Here is a 20,857-nt window from a genome sequence, read left to right as displayed (position 1 = left end):
TAAGAGCCAGGCAATTATTATTCTTATTTTAGAGATGAAGAAATTGATGCCAGGAGGGAGGCTGCAGCTTCTTTGGGGTCCCCAAGGGACCCAGGATGATGATTATCTCCTGTCCTTTAGTCAAGTACACTTTCAGTTACAATGTTTTCAAATCCATTATCACACTTAATGTCAGCTCAACCCTGCACGTATGGTCCCATTTTACAGAGGCCTAAACTGAGGCCTAGAGGGGGGAGGTGGCAGAGCTAGGCCCCAAACCCAGGCCTCTTTGGCTCCAATCCCAAGATTTTTACCAAAGGGTCTGTCATGGAGCCTTAGGGAACTTTCTCATTTCCAGCCAAAGACTCATCCATCCCATTAACCCTTGCCAGCGGAGGACCCGTGGGGTCAGGTTGAAAGTGTCTTGCTTGACTTTAGGATCTCCATTCCCTGTGCTCCATCTCGGCCACAGGGAGGGGCGATCATACCACAGTTCACCAGCGACAGCGAAACAGCCACAAACACTGGACCAGTGTCCAGAGTTGCTCACATGCATATACCTGTGTTGGCTTATTTGCTCATCTTTCACCACCCAAGTTGGCCTGACTCAATGCTGCCAGCCTTCTAGGGCAAAGGGCTTTCTGAGGTTAGGAGGAGAGTCCCTAACCAAGAGACACAGTTCATTTTCAACTGGCTTCGTTCATAATTTGAGAGGTACCAAGTGGGGACCAAGCCTGACACAGATAATGTCCATGCGTGATGAACACAGACCTGGGCCCACAAGCCTTGACTGATTTCTGTGAATGGGCAAGAAATCGTATGTGCTGTGGAGCCAGTCAAGGAGATAAGACTCATGCTGCCTTGCTCACTGGCCTTGTGGTGCCTGTCTCCCTCAGCAGGCCCGCCATCTAGGGAACTCGGATCAACTTCTAGGTGTCTGAATACTGAGCAAATGCTGCTAGCTCCAGGACATGCATGGGCAAAGACACAGTGGAATCCAAATCTCATGCCACCCAAACACTGGAACTAAAATAACAGCACAGACCAAAATTTTGCAAAGAAACAACAGGCAAGATTATTTTGAGCTCATCTCGGATCTACGTCAATTTGGTTAGCTAAGTCCATGTCATTTCTTTTTCATAAGTTACTTATTTTTTGAGGATGTGGGTTATGTGAGAGTGATATTTCTTACAACAGATCTGCTTTTGAATTTCCAAATGCCAAAAGAGAGTGCCAAAAATGTGACAGGGCCATAGGTTTTACGTATCATAACTGGAGGGTAGCAGCTGCACCACCTTGTTTCCATGGTGATTTGGGTTTCTGTTTTTGGACGTTCTCACATCATTTCCTTATCTCACACTGCATGATACCCTCACGACAACCCTGTGAGATAGGCAAGAACTATTAAACCTACTTTAAACATCAGGTAAACGAGCCCAGGAGAGATTAAGAAACTTGCCCAAGGTCATAGGAACAGAATTCAGCTCTTCTTACTTCAGGTTCCGGTGTGATTATGGAAATTGGGAAATCGATTTTATCACAGAACATTCAGCAATAGCATTAAATCATCTATTAAACTCTCATGGTCAGCAAGAGTACAGACTCTTAATGCAGGTGTTGGACACCCAATACCAAAAATATCTAGGGTGCCTTTAAAATTTATTTCCTAAAATAAGTCCTAAGGATTCTTTTTTCCTTGAAGTTACATAATTTCTGCCAAATCCAGAAAGCAAAGGACTGTTAGAACCGCATCAGGATTTCTTTCTTTTGTGTGGTGCTCTGTGCAGTGAGCGGAATCTCTGACAAGGAAACGTAGCTATCCCAACTTTGCATGACACCAAATTGATACCGACTTACTGAAGTGCTGGGTGGGGCACAAAGTGGGGAGCAGGGGGGCAGCTCAGCCAAGGAAAGTGGGGCAGCCTAAGCCTTCCATCTCTTCTGCTGCTCAGTTGCAGAGCAAAAGGAAAGAGAGAGAGAGAGAGAGAGAGAGAGAGAGAGAGAGAGAGAGAGAGAGGGAGGGAGGGAGGCAGGGAAAACAGGAACAGAGAAAGCCACGGAGAGGAAGAAAGAGAAACCAGAGACCAATGTCCCCTTTCTGCCTTTCAACCAAGATAAAAATTAACACGCGTTAGTAACATAGGAATTGGCCTCAAAATTATTCTGTGACCAGAAGGATGGTTATTTCCCTAGACAACCCAACAGATGTGGGTGTCAACATCCAAAATGGCAGCAATATTGTAGTTCAATGGTGGTCAGGCTCTTGGAAGCTGTGCATGGGTATGCATGGGGTTGCATCTGTTTGGACAAGAAATCCTGAGTGATTTCACTGCTAATCCAGACTTGGAGCGAGTCAGCCTAGGTTAGGGAAGCCACTCAATGGTTTGAAAAACCATATCAAACCTTACATTTGCATCTGGCTTTGCCATTTACCATATGTGTTTCAAGCGCATTATTGCATCTGGTCAGCCTAATTACAGGGTTATTATGAATTGGGGCTATTCTAAGATAACATTCTAAAGTATGAGAAAAAAATATACAATGTGTTGCAGCCCATGTGCAAAACTTGGTCTGTCTATACAAGGCCAGCAACAACTTGGCTGAGGGGACCTGCTCAAATAATCACCCAAAACAACACTGACCTTGGACAGGAAACTATGGCAGATAAAGAGGGCCACAGTATAGAAATAGCTCACCCAGGGCATTTAAGATAATTTTTAAAAACACTTCCAAGTTAGCAGTGCACTCCACAATAAGTTAAAAATGATTTTTGGAAGTAAGAGGAAGCTTTTACTTTACTAAGAGTTGCCTTTGACCTTGGCCAAGGGCCAAAGTGCAGATGGCTGGATTTGCAGCTTAGTGCCGTGTATCTAAGTGGGAGGTCTGTAATCCTAGCTTGGATTTCCCAGGCCCTAGGTCAAAGAGGGTGTGGAAGACAGCATCTCAGAGGGCTTTATTTAAAAAAAAAAACAAAAAAACAAAATACCTCTCAACATTTCTCTAAGGAAGACCCTGGGACCTCGCTAAGGGTTTGATTACAGATCTCTCCTACAATCTGCTGGAATCATCTTCTCCCACATGAGTTTTAGGAATTAGGAGGAAGTGAGGGATGGCTCAATTCATCCCCCCATCTGTTTCATTATTTGCAAACTTTGGTGTAAAATGTGGCTTCTGTTGTTTTGGGACTATGACAACACTCTTGCAATAAGTAAGTAAGTAAATAAATAAATAGGAGTTTGTTTCTAAAAGGTTCTTAGAAAGTAACCCTGCACATCTGCTGACCCATGTGCTGGGAGGGCCTCGCCTGGTATCATGAATCTTCCCAATGTCCGGGGACTGCCGGGGCCTAGAGGAACAGCTGCACAGGCTAAGCTTCTGGAGAGCCCTCAGTCTTCCCCCACCCTGGGCCAGCAAACTGAAAACCTCAGAGCTTTCCAAGCCTTTTCCCAGCCAACTCCCTTCCAGATGAGGCGGGAGTTAAGGGTTCATCCTCCCTCTTGCCAAGTAGGACAGCTTTCCAGGATTCTGGGCCACTGGGAAGAACTTGTGGGAAAAGGATGTCTTTGGGTCACTGGGCCCAGAATGAGGCAGAAGTAGCTCTCAACGGCCACGTGATGGAAAAGCGCAGGCCTCTGGGCCACCAGCTCAATTCAACTTGGGCAGTGGGACGGGCATTGCTGGGAACACGGAAATGGATGGGCTCTAAGGAACCCGGGCAGCGATAGGGCTGCTTATGGACCTAAACTCTCCACAGGTAGAGGAAAGGTCCAGTCCTGAAGCCAGCCTCTCAGCTATCAGCTGCTGAGTGAAAGTGTTCACTGGTTCTGGTCTGCTCAGGGAAAAGCCCAGAGGATAATGTTGAGCGAGCTGGAGAGAAAGCAGAAGCTGCCCACTATTACTTCCCCCACCAGGGGCTCTGCCATCAGGCCATCCCAGTGCTGCGAGGTCCGAAGCCAGGGCAGGCAGCAGCCGGCGTCTGCGCCCGCTCGTGTGGATATGCGCATGCGTATGCCGGGTGGTGGGCGGTTCCAGCCAAACCCGGAGCCTTGGCAAACTGGGACCCCGGGCTGGGCCCCACGCCTCGGCGGTTTGCTCAGCAGCCATAGAACGGATGGGGAGACAGGTGGGCAGCTACCCCACAGCCTCTGGCTTCTCCTGGTTGCCCTCAGCCACTCTGCAATATATATTACCTTCCCGTCCTCCCACCAGATGGATAGCAACAAGGGACGTCACCCACTTCCCACAGCAGCTCTGAAAGGCTCCCTCCCCATCACCAGTCTAATGCTGGAACCAGCAGAGCAGCCAAAAGACCTTTGCCTTCCCTCTCAGCACAACCACACCCCCGTGGGGACACTGGCGAGGCGCTGTCCCCTCTAAGACTCCTCTGCTGCCCTGAGCTCCAGCACTGTCTCGCCACCTCCCCGTCTGTCGCGCTCCCCCCACCTCCTCCCACTGCCCACTCAGGCAGCAGGTGAAGGAAACAAGATGCACCGCTCTTACCTGGTTGTACCGCATTCTGCTCTCTCCCCTGGAAAGAAAAGTGTACATTGATTTAATTGTTGGTTTTGTTTTCGTTTTTGTTGGTTTATTTTTGAGCAGAGAACATTCATCTGTTTCTAAAAACAAGAAACAACTAACACCTTAATTATTTGTGAAATGGGAAATCTTATTATGCCTAAGGTATGTTCTGTTGCGAAGAACTGAGTCTTATTAAATCCTCAGTGCCTCCTATTTGTAGGGCCATGTTCACATATTTTTCATTTGTTATTGTTCCTACGCATTTTATTTTCAGTGATTCTCAAACTACAACCTGCTGACCAGTGGCATCAGAATCTTCTGGAACTCTTGTCAAAAATGCAGATTTTTTTTGGCTCTTTCCTGGATAAGGACCCAGGAATCTGCATTTTGACAGCACTCCCAGTACTCTCTTCTATGCATACCCCAGCTGGAGAGCCCACGCACCGCTTTATGTCCACAAAGGTTTACTGAGCACCTGTCATGCCCGGCACTGAAGGGTATCAGCCATAAGACACCTTCTGTTGTCACTCAACCCCACCAAGTGCCCACCCTCAGCCCTCCTGCCTTCATCCTCAGCTGAAGACCTTCTCGCTTCCTTCACTGGAAAACAAAATCAATAAGACAGGGTCTCTGGGTACCACCATGAGACCTACCCACCTACCTGCGCCTGTCCACTCCCCCGCTACCTCCTTTCCCGGTGCTCTGGAGGAAGCATCCTGCTTCTGCTAAAACCCAGACCCCATGCCGCAGGTCCCATGCCCTCGGCCCTTTTCAGGGGCTTTGCTTCTGCAAGTGTCTCCCCTCTCTCTAGCATCGCCAGTCTCCTCTCTTCTGGATCATTTCCATCAGCGTATCAACACGTACACTGGATACATCCAACCTGCCTTTTAAGCCTCCCCTTGATCCCATTTCTCCTCTAACTCAATCTCCATTTCTCAGCTCTCCTTTCCAGCAAAACTTCCTGAAGGAGCTCTGTTTGGGGTCCCTGTCGCTTCCTCCTCTTGCCTTACCGCGGCTGGCTTTTGTCCTCACCACTCCACGGAGACTGCTCTGTGTGGCTGAACCTAATGTCTCCTCTGCTCTTACCTGACTGCTCAGCACTGCCTACCTCAGTTAATCACTCCCTTCTTCTTATAAAGCATTTTCCTCTTGATTTTCATGACTCTGTACACTTTCCAGGTGTCCTTCCTGCCCTACAGGCTGTTCCTCAGTTTCTCTTGTTGTCTCCTCATCTGTCCAAACTCTAACCTCTAAATATTGGAATGCCCCCAGGATGCAAACTGGGTCTCCTCCACCCTCTCTAGGTGATCTCAAATGCTTGCTGAGACTTCCTAACTTTACCTCCAGATCTTACATTTCCCTGGAATTCCAGTCTCATATCCACTGCCTTCTTTTTAAATTATTGAGGTATAATTTACATATCATAAAATTCACACATTTAAAATGTATAATTCAGTGATTTTTAGTAAATATTCAAAGCTGTGCAACCATCACAACTCAATTTTAGAACATTTCCATCACACTGAAAAGATCCCTTGTGCCGATTTATAGTCACTCGCTCTTCCCATCTCCAGCCTATGGCAACCACTCATCCACTCTCTGTCTCTGCAGATTCGCTTATTCTGGATATTTCATAAAAATAGAATCATACAATATGTGGTCTTTTGCATTTGGCTTCTTTCACTGAGCATAATGCTTTTGAGGTTCATCCACAGCATGATTCAGTACTTCATTATTTTTATGGTGCAGTAGAGAACCTCTAAGCCGGTGCTGTCCCATGGAAATATAATGCAAGCCACAATTTCTAGTAGCCACATATAAAAAGTAAAGAGAAACATGAAAGATTAATTTTAATGATACATTGTATTTAATCTAATATATCAAAAATATTATTTCAATATGTATCAATATAAAATTAATAAGATATATATATTACTAACTCTTTGAAAACTGGTGCTCGTTTTACACATCTCCATTCAGACTAGCCACGATTCAAGTGTTCGATAGCCTCATGTGGCTTGTGGCCACCATATTGGACAGAACAGCTCCAGACCCTAGAATCCCATCTAGCATTCACATGAAGGGACTTTATTCAAAAAAAAAGAACTGAGCATTTATATTTCTCTATTGTTTCAGAAAGCAATGCTGAATGGGGAGAAAAATGAGGGGAGGAAGAGAGTTAGAGAAGTCTGAGAAAAAAACTTGGAGCGAATCAGCACACAATTCCTTAATTCCTGACCAAAGCCACAAGCAATTACAAGAGTGACTGCAACCGGCTGAACAGAAGCCAAAGGAGGAAAGGAGAAAAGTTGAGTAAAACAGGAAAATTTGCTCTGCTTAATTTGATGTGTGCCTGGGGTCTGGGGCAAATTCCTACCAGACATCAACTTGAGTTAAATTTTCACGTAGATCTAAGACCCTGAGTTGAAGCTGACGGCAGCCCACTCATGAAAGCGTCAGCCAGTGGCCTGGGTTGACTATAAAGCACATCATTTCCCTTAGAGCTGTAGTCAGCTGTGCAACTCTGACTGACAAAGGGGACCTAGGAAGAGGTTCCTGCTCTACCTCCTCTTAGTTCCAGAATTGCCCACTCCCCTATATACTCACTGTGGTCCAGGCACAGTGCCCTTCTTTTATTCCTACCTCACCACATCCCTTCCTGCCTTCACACAGGCTGTTCCCTCTGCCCCAACACTCTCTCCTCAGTTTTTCACACGGCTGACGCCTTCCCATCCTTCAGTCTCAGCTTAAACATCACCTCCCCTCGGAGGCCTCTCTGATCACCCAACCTAAAGCAGGTGCCCCAATGCTCCCCAACCCCGTACACAACTATTCTCTATCTCAGCCCCAATTTTCTACTCGAGGACACTCACAGTTATAATTCTTTACTTAATGGTTTGTTTCCTGTTTGAGGTCTCTCTTCCCCACGAGGGCAGGAACCTTGTTCGTCTTGTATATACTGTGTCCCCATGGATGGATGGACAGATGAATGGATGGCCGGGGGGGAAGAAAGGGGTAGGTAGGAATCAAAGGATCCTGGAGTAGAATGTGTCAGAACACACTCAAGACAGACCTTCCTCTGGCAACGAATCGAATTTATTCTCCTTCAGCTTTGACTCACATTCCAGACCTCAAGAACCTCTTTACCAGAAACATCTTTTGGAATATGGTGTTTCAACTTCTAACAAATAACAGAAATTAAAAATGTTCTGCCCTTTACCACCTGAGATCTCTTCGGGTTTTAAAAATATATTTTATACTTGGTGGCTCAGTCATTTTCTAGAAGGTCAGACTGTCTGGTCCCGGTGGACATTTTGCTCTGTAATGGGCTATTAAACCTTGGCCTGAAAAGGTTATGTCTCATCCCTTTTATAGACAATGCACCATTCACCCCAGAGGGGCTATAGAGTAAATTGAAAACCCACCCATATCTTAAGTGTAAAGCCTGGAGCTTACTGACTAACCAGGGCAATAAAGAGCTCAGAAATCTAAGACTCAGAGATGATAAACTAAGAATCCTCTGGCCAATAAAACGACATAGCAACAGCCAAGGGCACATAAGGGTGTGTGCTCTTGTTCCCAAGGTGTGGCAGCGACATTTGTAACAAGGAATGACAATTTGCAGGGCACCTACAAGCATTTTGACTTGTGTGCCATGTTCAAAAATTCGCTTCTAAGTGAGGGTGACCCCAAAGACCTAGTTTCCTCCAACTTGTGGTTTCTTTGAGGCATGCTGTCAAAAGAGTACTGGAGAGAAACTGAGGCACTAGACATGATATTTCATTTCATTAAAAAAAAAAGCTTTGTATCTTTTTAGTAAAAATATTCCACTTGGCCCCATATTTCTCACCTGTTTTCAAAATGACCAGCTTATCCCCCCAATATATAATAGCTCTCAGATGACCTATAAAGGCCATTGAGGCAGGTGTCACCCTACCCTAGCCCCACTCTTAGAAGAGCTTTCTACTGAATGGAAGAGTTAACATGTCCAGGTGGAGGGGAATCATCTGAAGATGCTCAGAAGAGTGAATTAGAAGATTCTGAGCATTCTTTGGCCCGCTCAATTTTTTCATGCCCCAACTTTGCCCAACGGGCAAGTTCTTTATCAAACTAAGTCAGCGCAAATTCTCCCCTTTCCCCTAATGCCCTTAGAATCCACATATACCTTTATTGTGCAGGGGAGACACAAAAATGACTGAAGATTTGGTTTCAGCTTCAGTAATTCAGTAATTTACTAACTTCAGTTAATAATAATGTATCAATATTCATTAATTGTGACAAATACACCATATTCGTGTAAAATGAAGATGTTAATAATAGGGGAAATTGGATGTGGAGTATATGGGAACTGTACTACCTTATCTTTGCAACTTTTCTATAAATATAAAACTATTCTAAAACAAAAAGTTTATTAAAATTTAAATAACTATGGAGAACACTACGGAGGTTCCTTAAAAAAACTACAAATAAAACTACCATATGACCCAGCAATCCCACTACTGGGCATATACCCTGAGAAAACCATAATTCAAAAAGAGTCATGTACCACAATGTTCATTGCAGCTCTATTTACAGTAGCCAAGACATGGAAGCAACCTACGTGTCCATCGAGAGATGAATGGATAAAGAAGATGTGGCACATATATACAATGGAATATTACTCAGCCATAAAAAGAAACAAAACTGAGTTATTTGTAGTGAGGTGGATGGACCTAGAGTCTGTCATACAGAGTGAAGTAAGTCAGAAGGAGAGAAACAAATACCATATGCTGACACACATATATGGAATCTAAAAAAAACGATGGTTCTGATGAACCTAGGGGCAGAACAGCAATAAAGACAAAGACGTAGAGAATGGACTTAAGGACACGGGGAGGGGGAAGGGTGAGCTGGGAAGAAGTGAGAGGGTGGCGTGGACATATATACACTCCCACATGTAAAACAGATAGCTAGTGGGAAGCCACTGCATAGCACAGGGAGATCAGCTCGGTGCTTTGTGACCACCTAGAGGGGTGAGATAAGGAGGGTGGGAGGGAGACACAAGAGGGAGGGGATATGGGGATATCCGTATGCATACAGCTGATTCACTTTGTTATACAGTAGAAACTAACACAAGCAATTATACTCCAATAAAGATGTAAAAAAGAGGAAAAAAAACTTCTCCAGAATTGACCAGTCTAACAAGACCCATCCCAGTTATCAAAAGCAGCACAGTGGGCTTTCCTCACTGCTGGCTTATGAGAAAACAGGCCTGTGGAAATTCTTCTAGATGGCTCTCTCTTAGCCTCCATTATACTTCTGAAGTTGCATTTTCAGTTTTTTGCTGCTCTTCAGCTCAAAAGTCAGATGAAGGACTCATAAATCACATCTCAAAGCAAGGCGCAGCTGAAGGCTAAATCAACTTGGAAGACCAAATGGATCACGAGTTACGCCAACCAAAACTAATTATTATTATTATTTCATTAAGGCCATTCAGGCAAGGGCAGGAATAAAAGGTTGCATGTGAGAGCACTCACGGAGGAGCTGGAGAGAAGCACTTCCTCATCTGGGATCTTATTTTATAAAAGAACATCTTGTTTTCTAAATCCAGGGTATCTGATTTCGAAAGTACAAGTAGCCAGCAACTCACATGGACCCACCTTTTGCTACAACTCATGAGCAGCAGCCCCCAGTCCCATGACCATAAAAACTGATTCTGTGAGCCGTGGAAGCTGCCCCCGTCACACACACACCCAAGCTCCTCTCGAGGACTTTCTGTCTCTCCCCTTTCCCTCTATTCTTGCTGTTCTTGTTCCTCCGTGTTACCCACACTCCTCCATGGCCCCACTCGCCTGGTCCAATACTGAAATGTCAGGATGGGCAGAATGTAGAGGGGTGGGACAGGGGAAATGAAGAAAAAGCTCATTGCAACTCCTTCTCCCCCACTCTTCCTCTCCATCAATGAGTTTTGACAAATGTAAACACCCATGTCTAACTACCACCCAAAGCAGGATATAGAACATTCCCATCACCTCCAAGAGCTCCCAAGCTCTCACCAGCTAGAACACAAAAAACTAGTCTATGGCAATAGAAATCAGATCAGTGGTGCCTTGAGGTGGAGGATGGGGGCAGCTGAATGCAAAGAGGCACAAGCAAACTTCCGGGTGGTGGTGACAGGTGGATGTATGTGTTTGTCAAAACTGATTTCTACACATAAAATGGGTGCATTTTATGGTATATCCATTATATGTCAACAAAGTTGATTGAAAAAATTCCATTGGTATTAGTTTTAAAGTCCTGGCTATTCCTTCAAGCCCTAGTTATTCATCTTCCTTGAAGCCTTTCCAGCTCTCCTGGGCCCACAGCGAAACCTCCCTCTCTGGACTCACAACCCTCAGAGTCTGTACTGTTCGCCTGGCAATTCAGTCAGTATTTCTGTGTGATAGTGTTATCGTTATTTAATTTTTTATGAATTCATGTGTTGTCTCCCAGCGAGAATGTTAAGTGCCTTGGGGTTGGGAAATGGTTTCATTTTTCACCAGTTCTTCTAAAGCATGGGGCTCACAAATGCCAAGCACCTGCAGAGCCTGGCAGCCCCCTTGATAGCTGCTGAGTGGACAGGAATTAGGGACTTGTGTGGCTGGGACACAGCCACTAGAATGTGCACCCACAGGGAGAAGAGAGCGAGCCAGGGAAGGCAAGGACGTGTTGCGGACAGCGAACTCCCACCGGCAGTGACCACCAGCCCCACAGCCCAGCACAACTCTCGTCCTGTCACACTCCTTCCCCAGAACACTCCTGGGAGCTCTCTAGGCTGCTTCAAGCTGTCATCTCGGGATCTACTGGCATCATCATCTTAGAAATTCCCTTCATCTCTCTTGTACTGCCCCCTGTTTCCCAGACCCCATGTTTTCTTTCCTCTCAGTGGAGCACATACTTCAGCCAACAGCCCTCTCTAAACAGAACACAAGACTATCTCTGAGGTTGCCCAGTAGCTTCAGAAGCCCCAGGTCAGCTCCTCCCCTCAAAGCTGAGCATCATACCCGGCTCCAGGGCCGCCAGGACTTGCTGTAAACCATCTGTGAACTAAAAATGCCGCCTGCCATATCAGTAAACAAGGAATGTTGCAGGCATCAGCCACTACAGCCACTCCCAACGGAGAGCCCTGAGGGAACTTGGGATGGAAACATAATGCCCAGGGACTTCCCTGGTGAGCCAGTGGTTGAGAATCTACTTTCCAATGCAGGGGACAGATTCAGCCCCCGGTTGGGGAAATAAGATCCCACAGGGCAACTAAGCCAGAGTGCCGCAACTACTGAGCCTGTGCACGCTCTAGAGCCCACGTGCCACAACTAGAGAGAAGCCCGCGTGCCGCAACAAAGAGCCCACGTGCTGCAATGAAAGATCTCACATGCCGCAACAAAGACCCTGCGTGCCGCAACTAAGACCCGAAGTAGCCTAAATAAATAAATAAAACATAATGCCTACCAGTGAATCATCAGATACTGCAGCCACCCGCCACCTGCCCACCCCCCTCAACAAACGGTGCACCCTGAGGAAACTCAGTATGAGAAAAGACAGGATACTGGCTCCAGAGAGCTGAGGTGCATATCAAAGGAATGATTGCACTGAGCCCAGACTCTTGCATCTTCCCATATATAGAAAAGTGCCAAATTCCTTAATGTGAGATGTCTGGTTTTCTCTTATTAACAGCAATCTTTAGATGTTCTGACTACCTGGTCTTTGTTGCAAAAACTCCTATATATTCTGGCTCCCCACCTTGCCTCTTTGGAACAGTATCTCAGAGTTATCTGAGATGCTGTGTCCTGGGCTTAAGTCCTCAATTTTGTCCACTGAATAAAATATAACTCTCAGCTCTTAGGGTGTGCATTTTTGTTTTCAGTTGACACACCCTTGACCTTGGATGGTTTCTAGTTCATGTTCTGGTAACCTTTCCATTCAACATTCATTCAGTGGCTACTGAGTGCCTGATATGAGCCAGGCACTGTTCTAGACACTAGATAAAGTGGTGGACAAAATAAGCAAGGAAGTCCCTACTCTGGTTGAAGATATGATGCTCTTGGGGGTGGGGGTGTGACCAACGACAATAAGCAGGTGAACAAACAGTATATAGGAGGATTTCACATGGTGATGAGTGAGATGAGGAAAATCAAACAGAAAGAGTGTTGGGACAGAGGTGGTGATTCCTTGAGGCTGGGTGTCAGAAGGGTCTCAGGAGGAAGTGACATCTGTGCTGACAGCTGAAGGATAGGGAGCCATCCACACAGAGACATGGGGTAAGGGCATTCCAGGCAGTGGGAACAGCAGATGCAAAGGCCCTGAGGCAGGAATAAGTTGGATGAGCTTTTTTTTTTTTAACATCTTTATTGGAGTATAATTGCTTTACAATGGTGTGTTAGTTTCTGCTTTATAACAAAGTGGATCAGCTATACATATACAAATATCCCCATATCTCCTCCCTCTTGCGTCTCCCTCCCTCCCACCCTCCCTATCCCACCGCTCTAGGTGGTCTCAAAGCACCAAGCTGATCTCCCTGTGCTATGCCGCTGCTTCCCACTAGCTATCTATTTTACATTTGGTAGTGTATATATGTTCATGCCACTCTCTCACTTTGTCCCAGCTTACCCTTCCCCCTCCCCGTGTTCTCAAGTCCGTTCTCTAGTAGGTCTGCGTCTTTATTCCCGTCTTGTCCCTAGGTTCTTCATGACCATTTTTTTTTTTTTTTTAGATTCCATATATATGTGTTAGCATACGGTATTTGTTTTTCTCTTTCTGACTTACTTCACTCTGTATGACAGACTCTAGGTCCATCCACCTCACTACAAACAACTCAATTTCGTTTCTTAGATGAGCTTTGATGTGCAGAAAGGAGCTCAGTGCCACTGGAGAACAGTAGGGAAGTGGAGGATGGGTAGATGAGGTCAGGGAGGCAGGCGGAGGTCAAGTGACCTTGGGCCTCGTGTGCCATGGGAGCAGTTGGGATTTTATCCCACCCATCGTTGGAAGCCTTTGGGGAGCTTTAAGTCTAGTCCCCAGGTCTCCCAAGGACCAAACTCTGCTTTACACGTATACATTTTTCTTCTTGAACCTAGAATCCTGGCCAGGCACTCCAGTAGTATTCCTGGCAAACAGAATCTGCTAAAAAGCAACAGTGCAGATACCTGTTCCCTGAATCCCACCCCCTACCTATTGGGGACCCTCATCACTTTATCTGGGACCCTCCTCCACAACCCAAACTAAGACTTGTGCTTGCCCCATAGTTTCTGCAGCCAGACTGGACCCCCTCAGCATCTGTACCAGAGCTATTTTCCCAGATTGCTCATCCCGCTAGGTGGCTCCAGGACCAGGCCTCATTCCACCAAGTGCCCGGGATCTCCATGTGAAACAGCTCAAGGGGCCACAACACAACCCAGCGGGAAGACAGCCCCCCTTGCCAGCCTCTGCCACCTGACTCACCTTCACCCAGAGTCTGCTTGAGTAAGTCATGCTTGGCCTGTAGCTTAGTGATGAGGTTACTGCCGTTCACATATTCTTTAAATTTCTGTAAGACACAAGGCACAAGGACATTACAGATCGCAGGGCCAAGTCCTGCCATTTCTGCTTCCATAATGGACCTCCAGGGCGGGAGGTCACCCTCAAGGCCCCAGGCACGGGGAAAGGGGTTTCTGCGTCGGCTCCATCAGATCCCCAGCTCTGCCAAGTGTGGCTGTCCAGTCCTATGAGGCATTTCAGCTCAGTTTGGGAACACAGAGGAAGCTCGGGGGATGTGCGCAGTGAAAGGTGCTTCTGTCAGGTGAGGACTGCAGGAGCCCGGGCAGTGGGCTTCTTTAGCCATCAAATTCCTCCATGCTTCTGGGCCAAGAGCATGCAGCCGAGACAAGAGAGCGTTATCAGATCTGTCAGAGGGGAGCCTCAGAACATGTCTTCTTTTATCTGGCTGCACTCTGAAGGAGGAAGGGAATTGCAGGCCCCTGGAGACGTTCCTATTAAAATAACCCGAACTGCATTTGGGGATATGATTTTCTTCTTTTTACAGATGAGAAAGGTGAGGCTGGCACAAGAAATGATTTGCCCTAGGACCCCAGGCTGCCTCTAGTTCTGGGGCCTGGCCAAGCACAATGCACTTGGAAGCAGTGCCAGGAACGGGGCACCTGGAACAGAAACACATCCACCTGCCCCCAGTTCAGCCTGGCCCCAGCCATGCCTCTACACAACTACCAGCTTCCCTCGGCCCTGCCCACCCCACGTCGCCCAGTCACAGGCCGGGAGCGCTCTCTGCTGGACCATGAGCCACTGTAGGCACCGTCCATGCAGGTTCCTTTCTGGATCCTCGGTGCCTACAGCTGTGCCAGGCATATAGTAGGTGGTGAGAAATTCAGCTGAAATCTCTGACCTGGTGGGACTGACATAGCAGGGTAAGAGAGAGACAATAAACTAACAAAAACGTAAGTAAAATACACAATTGGTCAATGGTGGTGAACGCTAGGGATGGAAACAAGGCAGGAATGAGGAACTGGGAGTGAGGGCAGACCTCACTGCAAAGTTGCCATCTCAGCCCCGGCCTGAAGGAGGTGACGAAGACAGCCGTGTGGGTGCACACGGGAGGGAAGGGTCTAAGCAGAGGGGAACGCAATTACAAAGGCCCTGAGAATGAAGGCACAGGGACAGATGTGATTGCCCCAAATCTGCCAGCTAGTTTCTCACCAAAAAACCCATTCTATTCCCCAGCCAGAAGGCTCAGAAAGGGCGCAGAGGAGCAAAGAAGTGCGCCTCAGCAGCTCAGGACATCTGGAACGTCACCATCTTCCCGCTGAAGACAGGTGTGGGGAAAGGCCCACGGGGAGGGGGCTGACATGTGCCCAGATAAGACTGAGGTCACCGCACCCTGGCCCCTCCCTGCTGGGTTTCTGGGGCTTGTGGTGTCCTGTCTCCTTGGCTGTGGTCCTTCTTAGCTCCTAGGGCCTTGTCCCGTGGTTGCTAAGAGTCACGCCCCCTTGTATCTGTAGACGGTTTTCAAACATGTACATCTGGTCCTCACTGCAGTCTCAGATGACAAATGGTGGAAGCATCACCATTCCCATTCTACCCAGAAGGAGAAAGAGCTCAGAGCTGTGGTCACTCAGTGTGCGATCTTGGCCGGATTTCTGAACATTTCTGGACCTCATGCCCTCCTCAAGGTAAAATGAGTAGACTCATGGTGCTTCTCCAAGTGTGGTGCAGGGACCAGTGGCCTCCTACCCAGCTGGGGAGAGTGTCCACATGCAGATTCCTGCTCTGGAAGACTGTGAGTCTAACCCGAGGAGGACACCACAGAGGCCCAGAAGTGCTCACATTTCCAGGCTGCCACCTCAGGGAGGGTGGTAGTCTGGGAACCTACGTTTTCAAGAAGCTTCCTACATGATTCAAAAGCACACTTCGGTTTGATAACTACCCACCTATAGGCTCTCTCTGGATGCTTCCAGTAATATAGCCCTCTGATTTTATCGCCCTGTGTTTAAGAATTCACCATAAAAAGCAGAGCTGCGGTATAAGTAGGTATTCTCTCCATCCTGCCTCACTGTCCCAAGCCAGGTGAAGCTCCAATCCCAAACTTGTAACTCATGCTTTGGTGGGTTAGTGCAAATTACACCTGGTTAGTGCAAATTACACACTGGGGCTCTGGGGCTTGGGGATCCTGGCTACTTCTTCCAAGCTTCACCCAGGCTTCACGTGTGACCCATGAAGGAAAGAATGCCATTGAATCGTATTAATGTTTGCTTTAAAAGGAGTGTTATGTCCTTAAAATACCTAAATAATGTCACAACATCACGTCATGAGGTGTACTAGCCAACCAGGTTGATAACTTGAATATTCAGATCAAAATATAACATCCATGACAGCATCCATGGATGCTGTCTTTTAATTTCAAGCAGGCTGAACCCCCTTCTTTGCTCCTGCTGCCTAAGTGACAATATTCACCCACACTCCTCACTTATCTTTGTAACCCATAAATTCTCTACAAACACGGTAGGCCCCTCGTGGAAGTGGTGAGCCCCCGAAACTGGCATGGGCTGATTCACATAGTATGTGCTAAATAGATACTTGAATGAGTAAATGAGTGAATCGGTTCTTTCTTGAAAACAACAAAGTCAAAGAGTGTTGACAAAGGAAATGCAGTAGGCGTCAACCATTGGTTTTTGACAGGGATTTGATGAGGACTAGCATGAAATGGAGCTGGATGTTAGAACTGGGTGCGTTTGTGACTGCTTAAATGACCACAATCTAAAAGTGCTGATTAATGGATCAATATTAGCCTAGTGGCATGTTTTGAATAACTCTGTCTTTGGCCTGGGCCCTGAAGTACCAATTAGTTTTTTTTTTTTTTTTTTTTTTTTTTGACAAACTTTAAGGTACAGAAGCCACGCTTACTGAATCTGCAGACACAAGGTCTGAAGAGACAGCATATGTGATGAGCAGCCGGTCAGGATCCTGACAGTCTGGAACCATGAGCTGAACCCATCAAGAGAAATCTAAACGGTGGTAAACATCAGACCCACCCAAGACATCACCTACACATCCCATAGGAGGAGGGTGGCCTCGTTTAATGGCAGTACAGTGGGAACAGAGATTTAGCTGATACTAGCTTAAAAAAAAAAAAAAAGAATATGGTCTTAGGACATATGGAAAGAGAAGCATAGCCCCTAATGTGGAGGGAGGTGAAAGTTTAGCCCTGCTCTGTGCTGGTCACTCCGCTGCTGGGAATCTCACTTTAGAAGAAGCACCGACAAGTGGGACAAGTGGAACACCTTCCGGGAGAGTGTCCCTAGGATGCTGAGGGCACTCAAAACAAAAGCTTTAAGAGGCTGGATCGAAAGAAGTAGTTACGTTTAGCCTGGAGAAATAAAAACCCAGCTCCCTGCAACCTTGCCAGACTGTCAAGTAGAATTAGCCTCTCTCTGGGTTGCCCCAGAGAACAGAATTAAGATCAATGACCAGAAATCCTAGTGAGGAAGATTTCTGAAGATAACAGAGATACGGGGAAACATCATAATATCTATAGCCAGCCACAAGCCAAACAAAAGGGTTGTTTGGGGAAGGAGGGAGCTTTTTAATCTGGGGTTGTTCAAGCAGAATCTGAATGACTTTTGGGCAGGGATAAGGTTGGACAGGGTCAAACATCAGATGGAAGATGTAAGGTCCCTTCTAACCCCATTCCATGTTCACTAAATACATGTTGAAATAAAGCCCCGATGCCTCTCATTCCTGTTCCTCCTTGGCCAAGTGAAATGTAAGTAATCTGGGATTTTACATGAAGGGCTGGCAACTCACCAGCAATTTGCAAAGATCACTCAGGGTGTTGTTTGCAGAGTCCATGCCCAAATTTGACACAACTTGACATGACAACCACACACTAAACTTGGGGGTTGTTACTTGGGGCGTGCACCTGGCTCTGTTCGCCCCTTTTCCTCTCACCCTACTGAACACAACTCTCTCTGTATTTTTTCTAGAAAAGGAAAATCACAATAACTGTCAATCCAAGATCAAGGCTGGTGCTACCCACTGGTAGCTCACTTTCTGCATTTCACAAAGCCACGCCAGGCAATTTAACCTGAAAACATGCTGGAAGACCTGTAGGTCTAACGGACCCACGTGGTTCCTCTGGCTCCCAGTAGTTTGGGCTGCTCCCCAAAATCACTGCCGGTGGGGGGGCAGACAGAGGGTCCTGGGCCAGGACGCCACTTACTGTAAAATAAAACATTTCTGTCTCCTGCTGGTTGGCTCTCCTCTTGGCGATGTTGAGCTTGCTCATGTAGGTCTCGGAGGCGGCTGACTTCACAGACTCTGTGGATCGGCTGTGTTGGAAGGCGTCGGAGACGTCAAAGTCCTCCACAGTCAGCATGTCCTGCAAGGTCTGCATGGTGGCGTCCAGGGTTTTTCTAACCTGGGGAAACACAAAAATCCTTCAGGTTGACAAAAATCCTTCAGCCTCGGAATGCCTTTGACACCTCATAGCCCCTTCCCAACCGTTCCTTGATTTCTTCCACACAAAGCATCAGGAGGCAGGCAGGACGAAGATGCTCATCCCCGTTACAGTGATGTGGAAAGTAAGGCCAGCAGCTGGCTGGGGGGAGAAGCCAGGTGGCCTAATCTAAAGTCAGGTCATGGGACTGCTTCTGCTGGAGACAACGTCGGAGAAGGTTGTGACCAACAAGGAACTTGGGTTTTGAGGTTTGTGTTTCTTTATGGTTATACAATCCCAAACCAGCTCCTCCTGGGAGGCAGGTCCCTGAGGAGGAGCAACGCTAGAAACGCTCCCCGTTTCCTTCATCCAGAGAAGGGAGGGGACACAGTCTGGATAAGGGCAGCGCTGTCCTCAGTGAGTGAACTCCTCTGCTGTCGGCCACTGAGTCCACGCAAGCCTGACAGGAAAAACAGCCTCGAGGAAGATAGACCCAAGACACACGCAGTGTGCTCGGTCCTCCAGGACTCCGACTCCTCTCCAGGACCGAGCGGGACCCCGGAGGCTCTACACGCAGGGCCCCGGCCTCCCCACAGCCCTTCACTGAACCGTGCCTAAAGGGCGTACTGGAACTTGGATGGAGGGCCGCTCCAAACACAGTCCTGGGAGAACTGCGTCCACATTCGCTCCACAGTGATTGCTGCTCAAAGCCTCTCTTGTCACTCAGATCTCAACTGAAAAGTCGCCTCCTGGTGACATCAGGCCTCCCCCCACCCACCCCCGACCACCATCCTTAACTTAGTGTCTGATATTCTGTGTACGTATTCATTTATGGGTTCGTTCGCTTCTGTTTTACCACCTGTCTTTTCTCACTAGAACATAAACTCCGTGAGAGGAGGTACTATATTGTCTCATCCACTCACTTAACTCTGCACAATGTTTAGCGCATAGTATGTGCTAAATAAATACTTGAATGAATAAATGAGTGAATCGGTTCTTTCTAACATAGGCTCACAGAAGCTCAGGTTCAAAACTGAGCATTTCCATGGCCATGAACAGCCTACCCAGAGGAGCATGTGCTTCACCCTCCTTTCTGTGCCCCGATTTTCAATTTAAATTCCATTAACATTATTATCCATATACAGCATATGCTGTTCCATGTAAACAATTTAAAACGCTTCACGGGAAGATGTAGGGCATAAATAAAGACAGAAAACACTCTGGCCATATCCTCTCTCTTCTCAGGTTTGATAAACAAATATATAATTTGTCTCCACATAACCACCCCCCAGGGACTGCTTTGATTCGTTCATCCTTAGCTACACTCTGGCTCACGTTCGTCCTGGCTACGTCCTTTTTGAAGACACAAAGCAACCTGCCCTCTCTGCCTAGAACAGCCCTCTTGAGGTCTGAAGACAGGGACCACGGCTCCCCATCTCCAGCTGCAACTGCACTTCTCAAGGATGGACCTGCCTATGATCTCGGGTGACACTCCCATGTCCTGGTGTCCTCCAATTGGGTGATGTCCACCCTGGGTGGGGGCATCCCAGCTGGAACAGGAGGTCTCCCATGTGGCCTCATCAGTGCACATCAGAATGGAGCCACTCCAGCTGGTACTTCCATTTGTGCCCACCTGGCAGAAGTCCTGAGCCACCAGCTGCAAGGGAGGTGTGCTGGCCACGGTGAGACAGAAGCTCCCTGGAGCTCAGAATCTATGACACATTTAGTGTGCCCTGGGTTATTTCATTGTGTAATTTAAAATACCTACTACATTTCTGATGATAAAAATAACATAAGCTCACTGCAAGAAAATAGAGAAAAGCACAGAGAAGAAAACAGAAATCACCTATACTCCTGCAACCCAGACAAAACCACTATGAACATTCAAAGTATTTCCTTCCAGTCTTTTTTTTCTATGCCCGTGAATATGCACAGAAACGTGCACACATACTTCAGTTTATCCTGGTTAGGACAGTACTGAACATAGAGTTCTACTTCCTGCTTGCTTTTCTTTAACATCTTGTGAGCATTCCCCATGCCATCAAAGATTCTTGGTGTAGTTGGTTTTGACAGTTGTGCATGTTACAGATGAACCCTGATTTCTTATGTGTTCCATGGCAAGAGTAGACTCTGCAGGACCAATCAGGCCTTTGTAAAGAAATCCCTCACAGGGTGGAGGGGCTCACTCACCTCCTCGTTCTCGATCTTGAGAGTGGCCAGTCGGGACTGCAGCTGGTGGTACCGCATGAGCAGTTCCGTCTGGACGGGCTGCTGAGCACTGACCTGGCACACCTGCAGAAATGACAGCCACCGCCTGCGGTTGACCGGGGCCCTTGCCACTTGTGCGTAGCTGGGGCCAGCCTATCACTAACATCCCCATCGACAACTGCAGAAACAGGCCTGGAAAGGTTAAGTGACCTG

At 47.2% G+C, this 20,857-nt stretch overlaps 1 protein-coding gene across 5 annotated transcripts in view; it reads right to left on the bottom strand.

The window, feature by feature from the left end:
• Positions 1 to 20,857, bottom strand: part of SRGAP3 (SLIT-ROBO Rho GTPase activating protein 3) — a 251,736-nt gene that overhangs the window by 50,155 nt on the left and 180,724 nt on the right. For all 5 annotated transcript variants that reach the window (XR_009542706.1, XM_060161300.1, XM_060161301.1 and 2 more), the window contains exons 8-11: positions 20,627 to 20,728; positions 18,221 to 18,418; positions 13,954 to 14,038; positions 4,480 to 4,507 (exon numbers count right to left, since the gene is read on the bottom strand). Coding sequence is in view for 4 of the 5 variants with exons in the window: in XM_060161300.1 (XP_060017283.1) it covers positions 4,480 to 4,507; positions 13,954 to 14,038; positions 18,221 to 18,418; positions 20,627 to 20,728 (413 nt within the window). In the remaining variant the exon portion in view is untranslated. The remainder of the gene's footprint in view (positions 1 to 4,479; positions 4,508 to 13,953; positions 14,039 to 18,220; positions 18,419 to 20,626; positions 20,729 to 20,857) is intronic.

Source organism: Lagenorhynchus albirostris, chromosome 10 (assembly GCF_949774975.1).
Source record: "Lagenorhynchus albirostris chromosome 10, mLagAlb1.1, whole genome shotgun sequence".
Classification (NCBI taxonomy): Eukaryota; Metazoa; Chordata; class Mammalia; order Artiodactyla; family Delphinidae; genus Lagenorhynchus; species Lagenorhynchus albirostris.
Note: the sequence above shows the minus strand (reverse complement) of the source record. Positions and strands in the feature narration are given on the sequence as shown.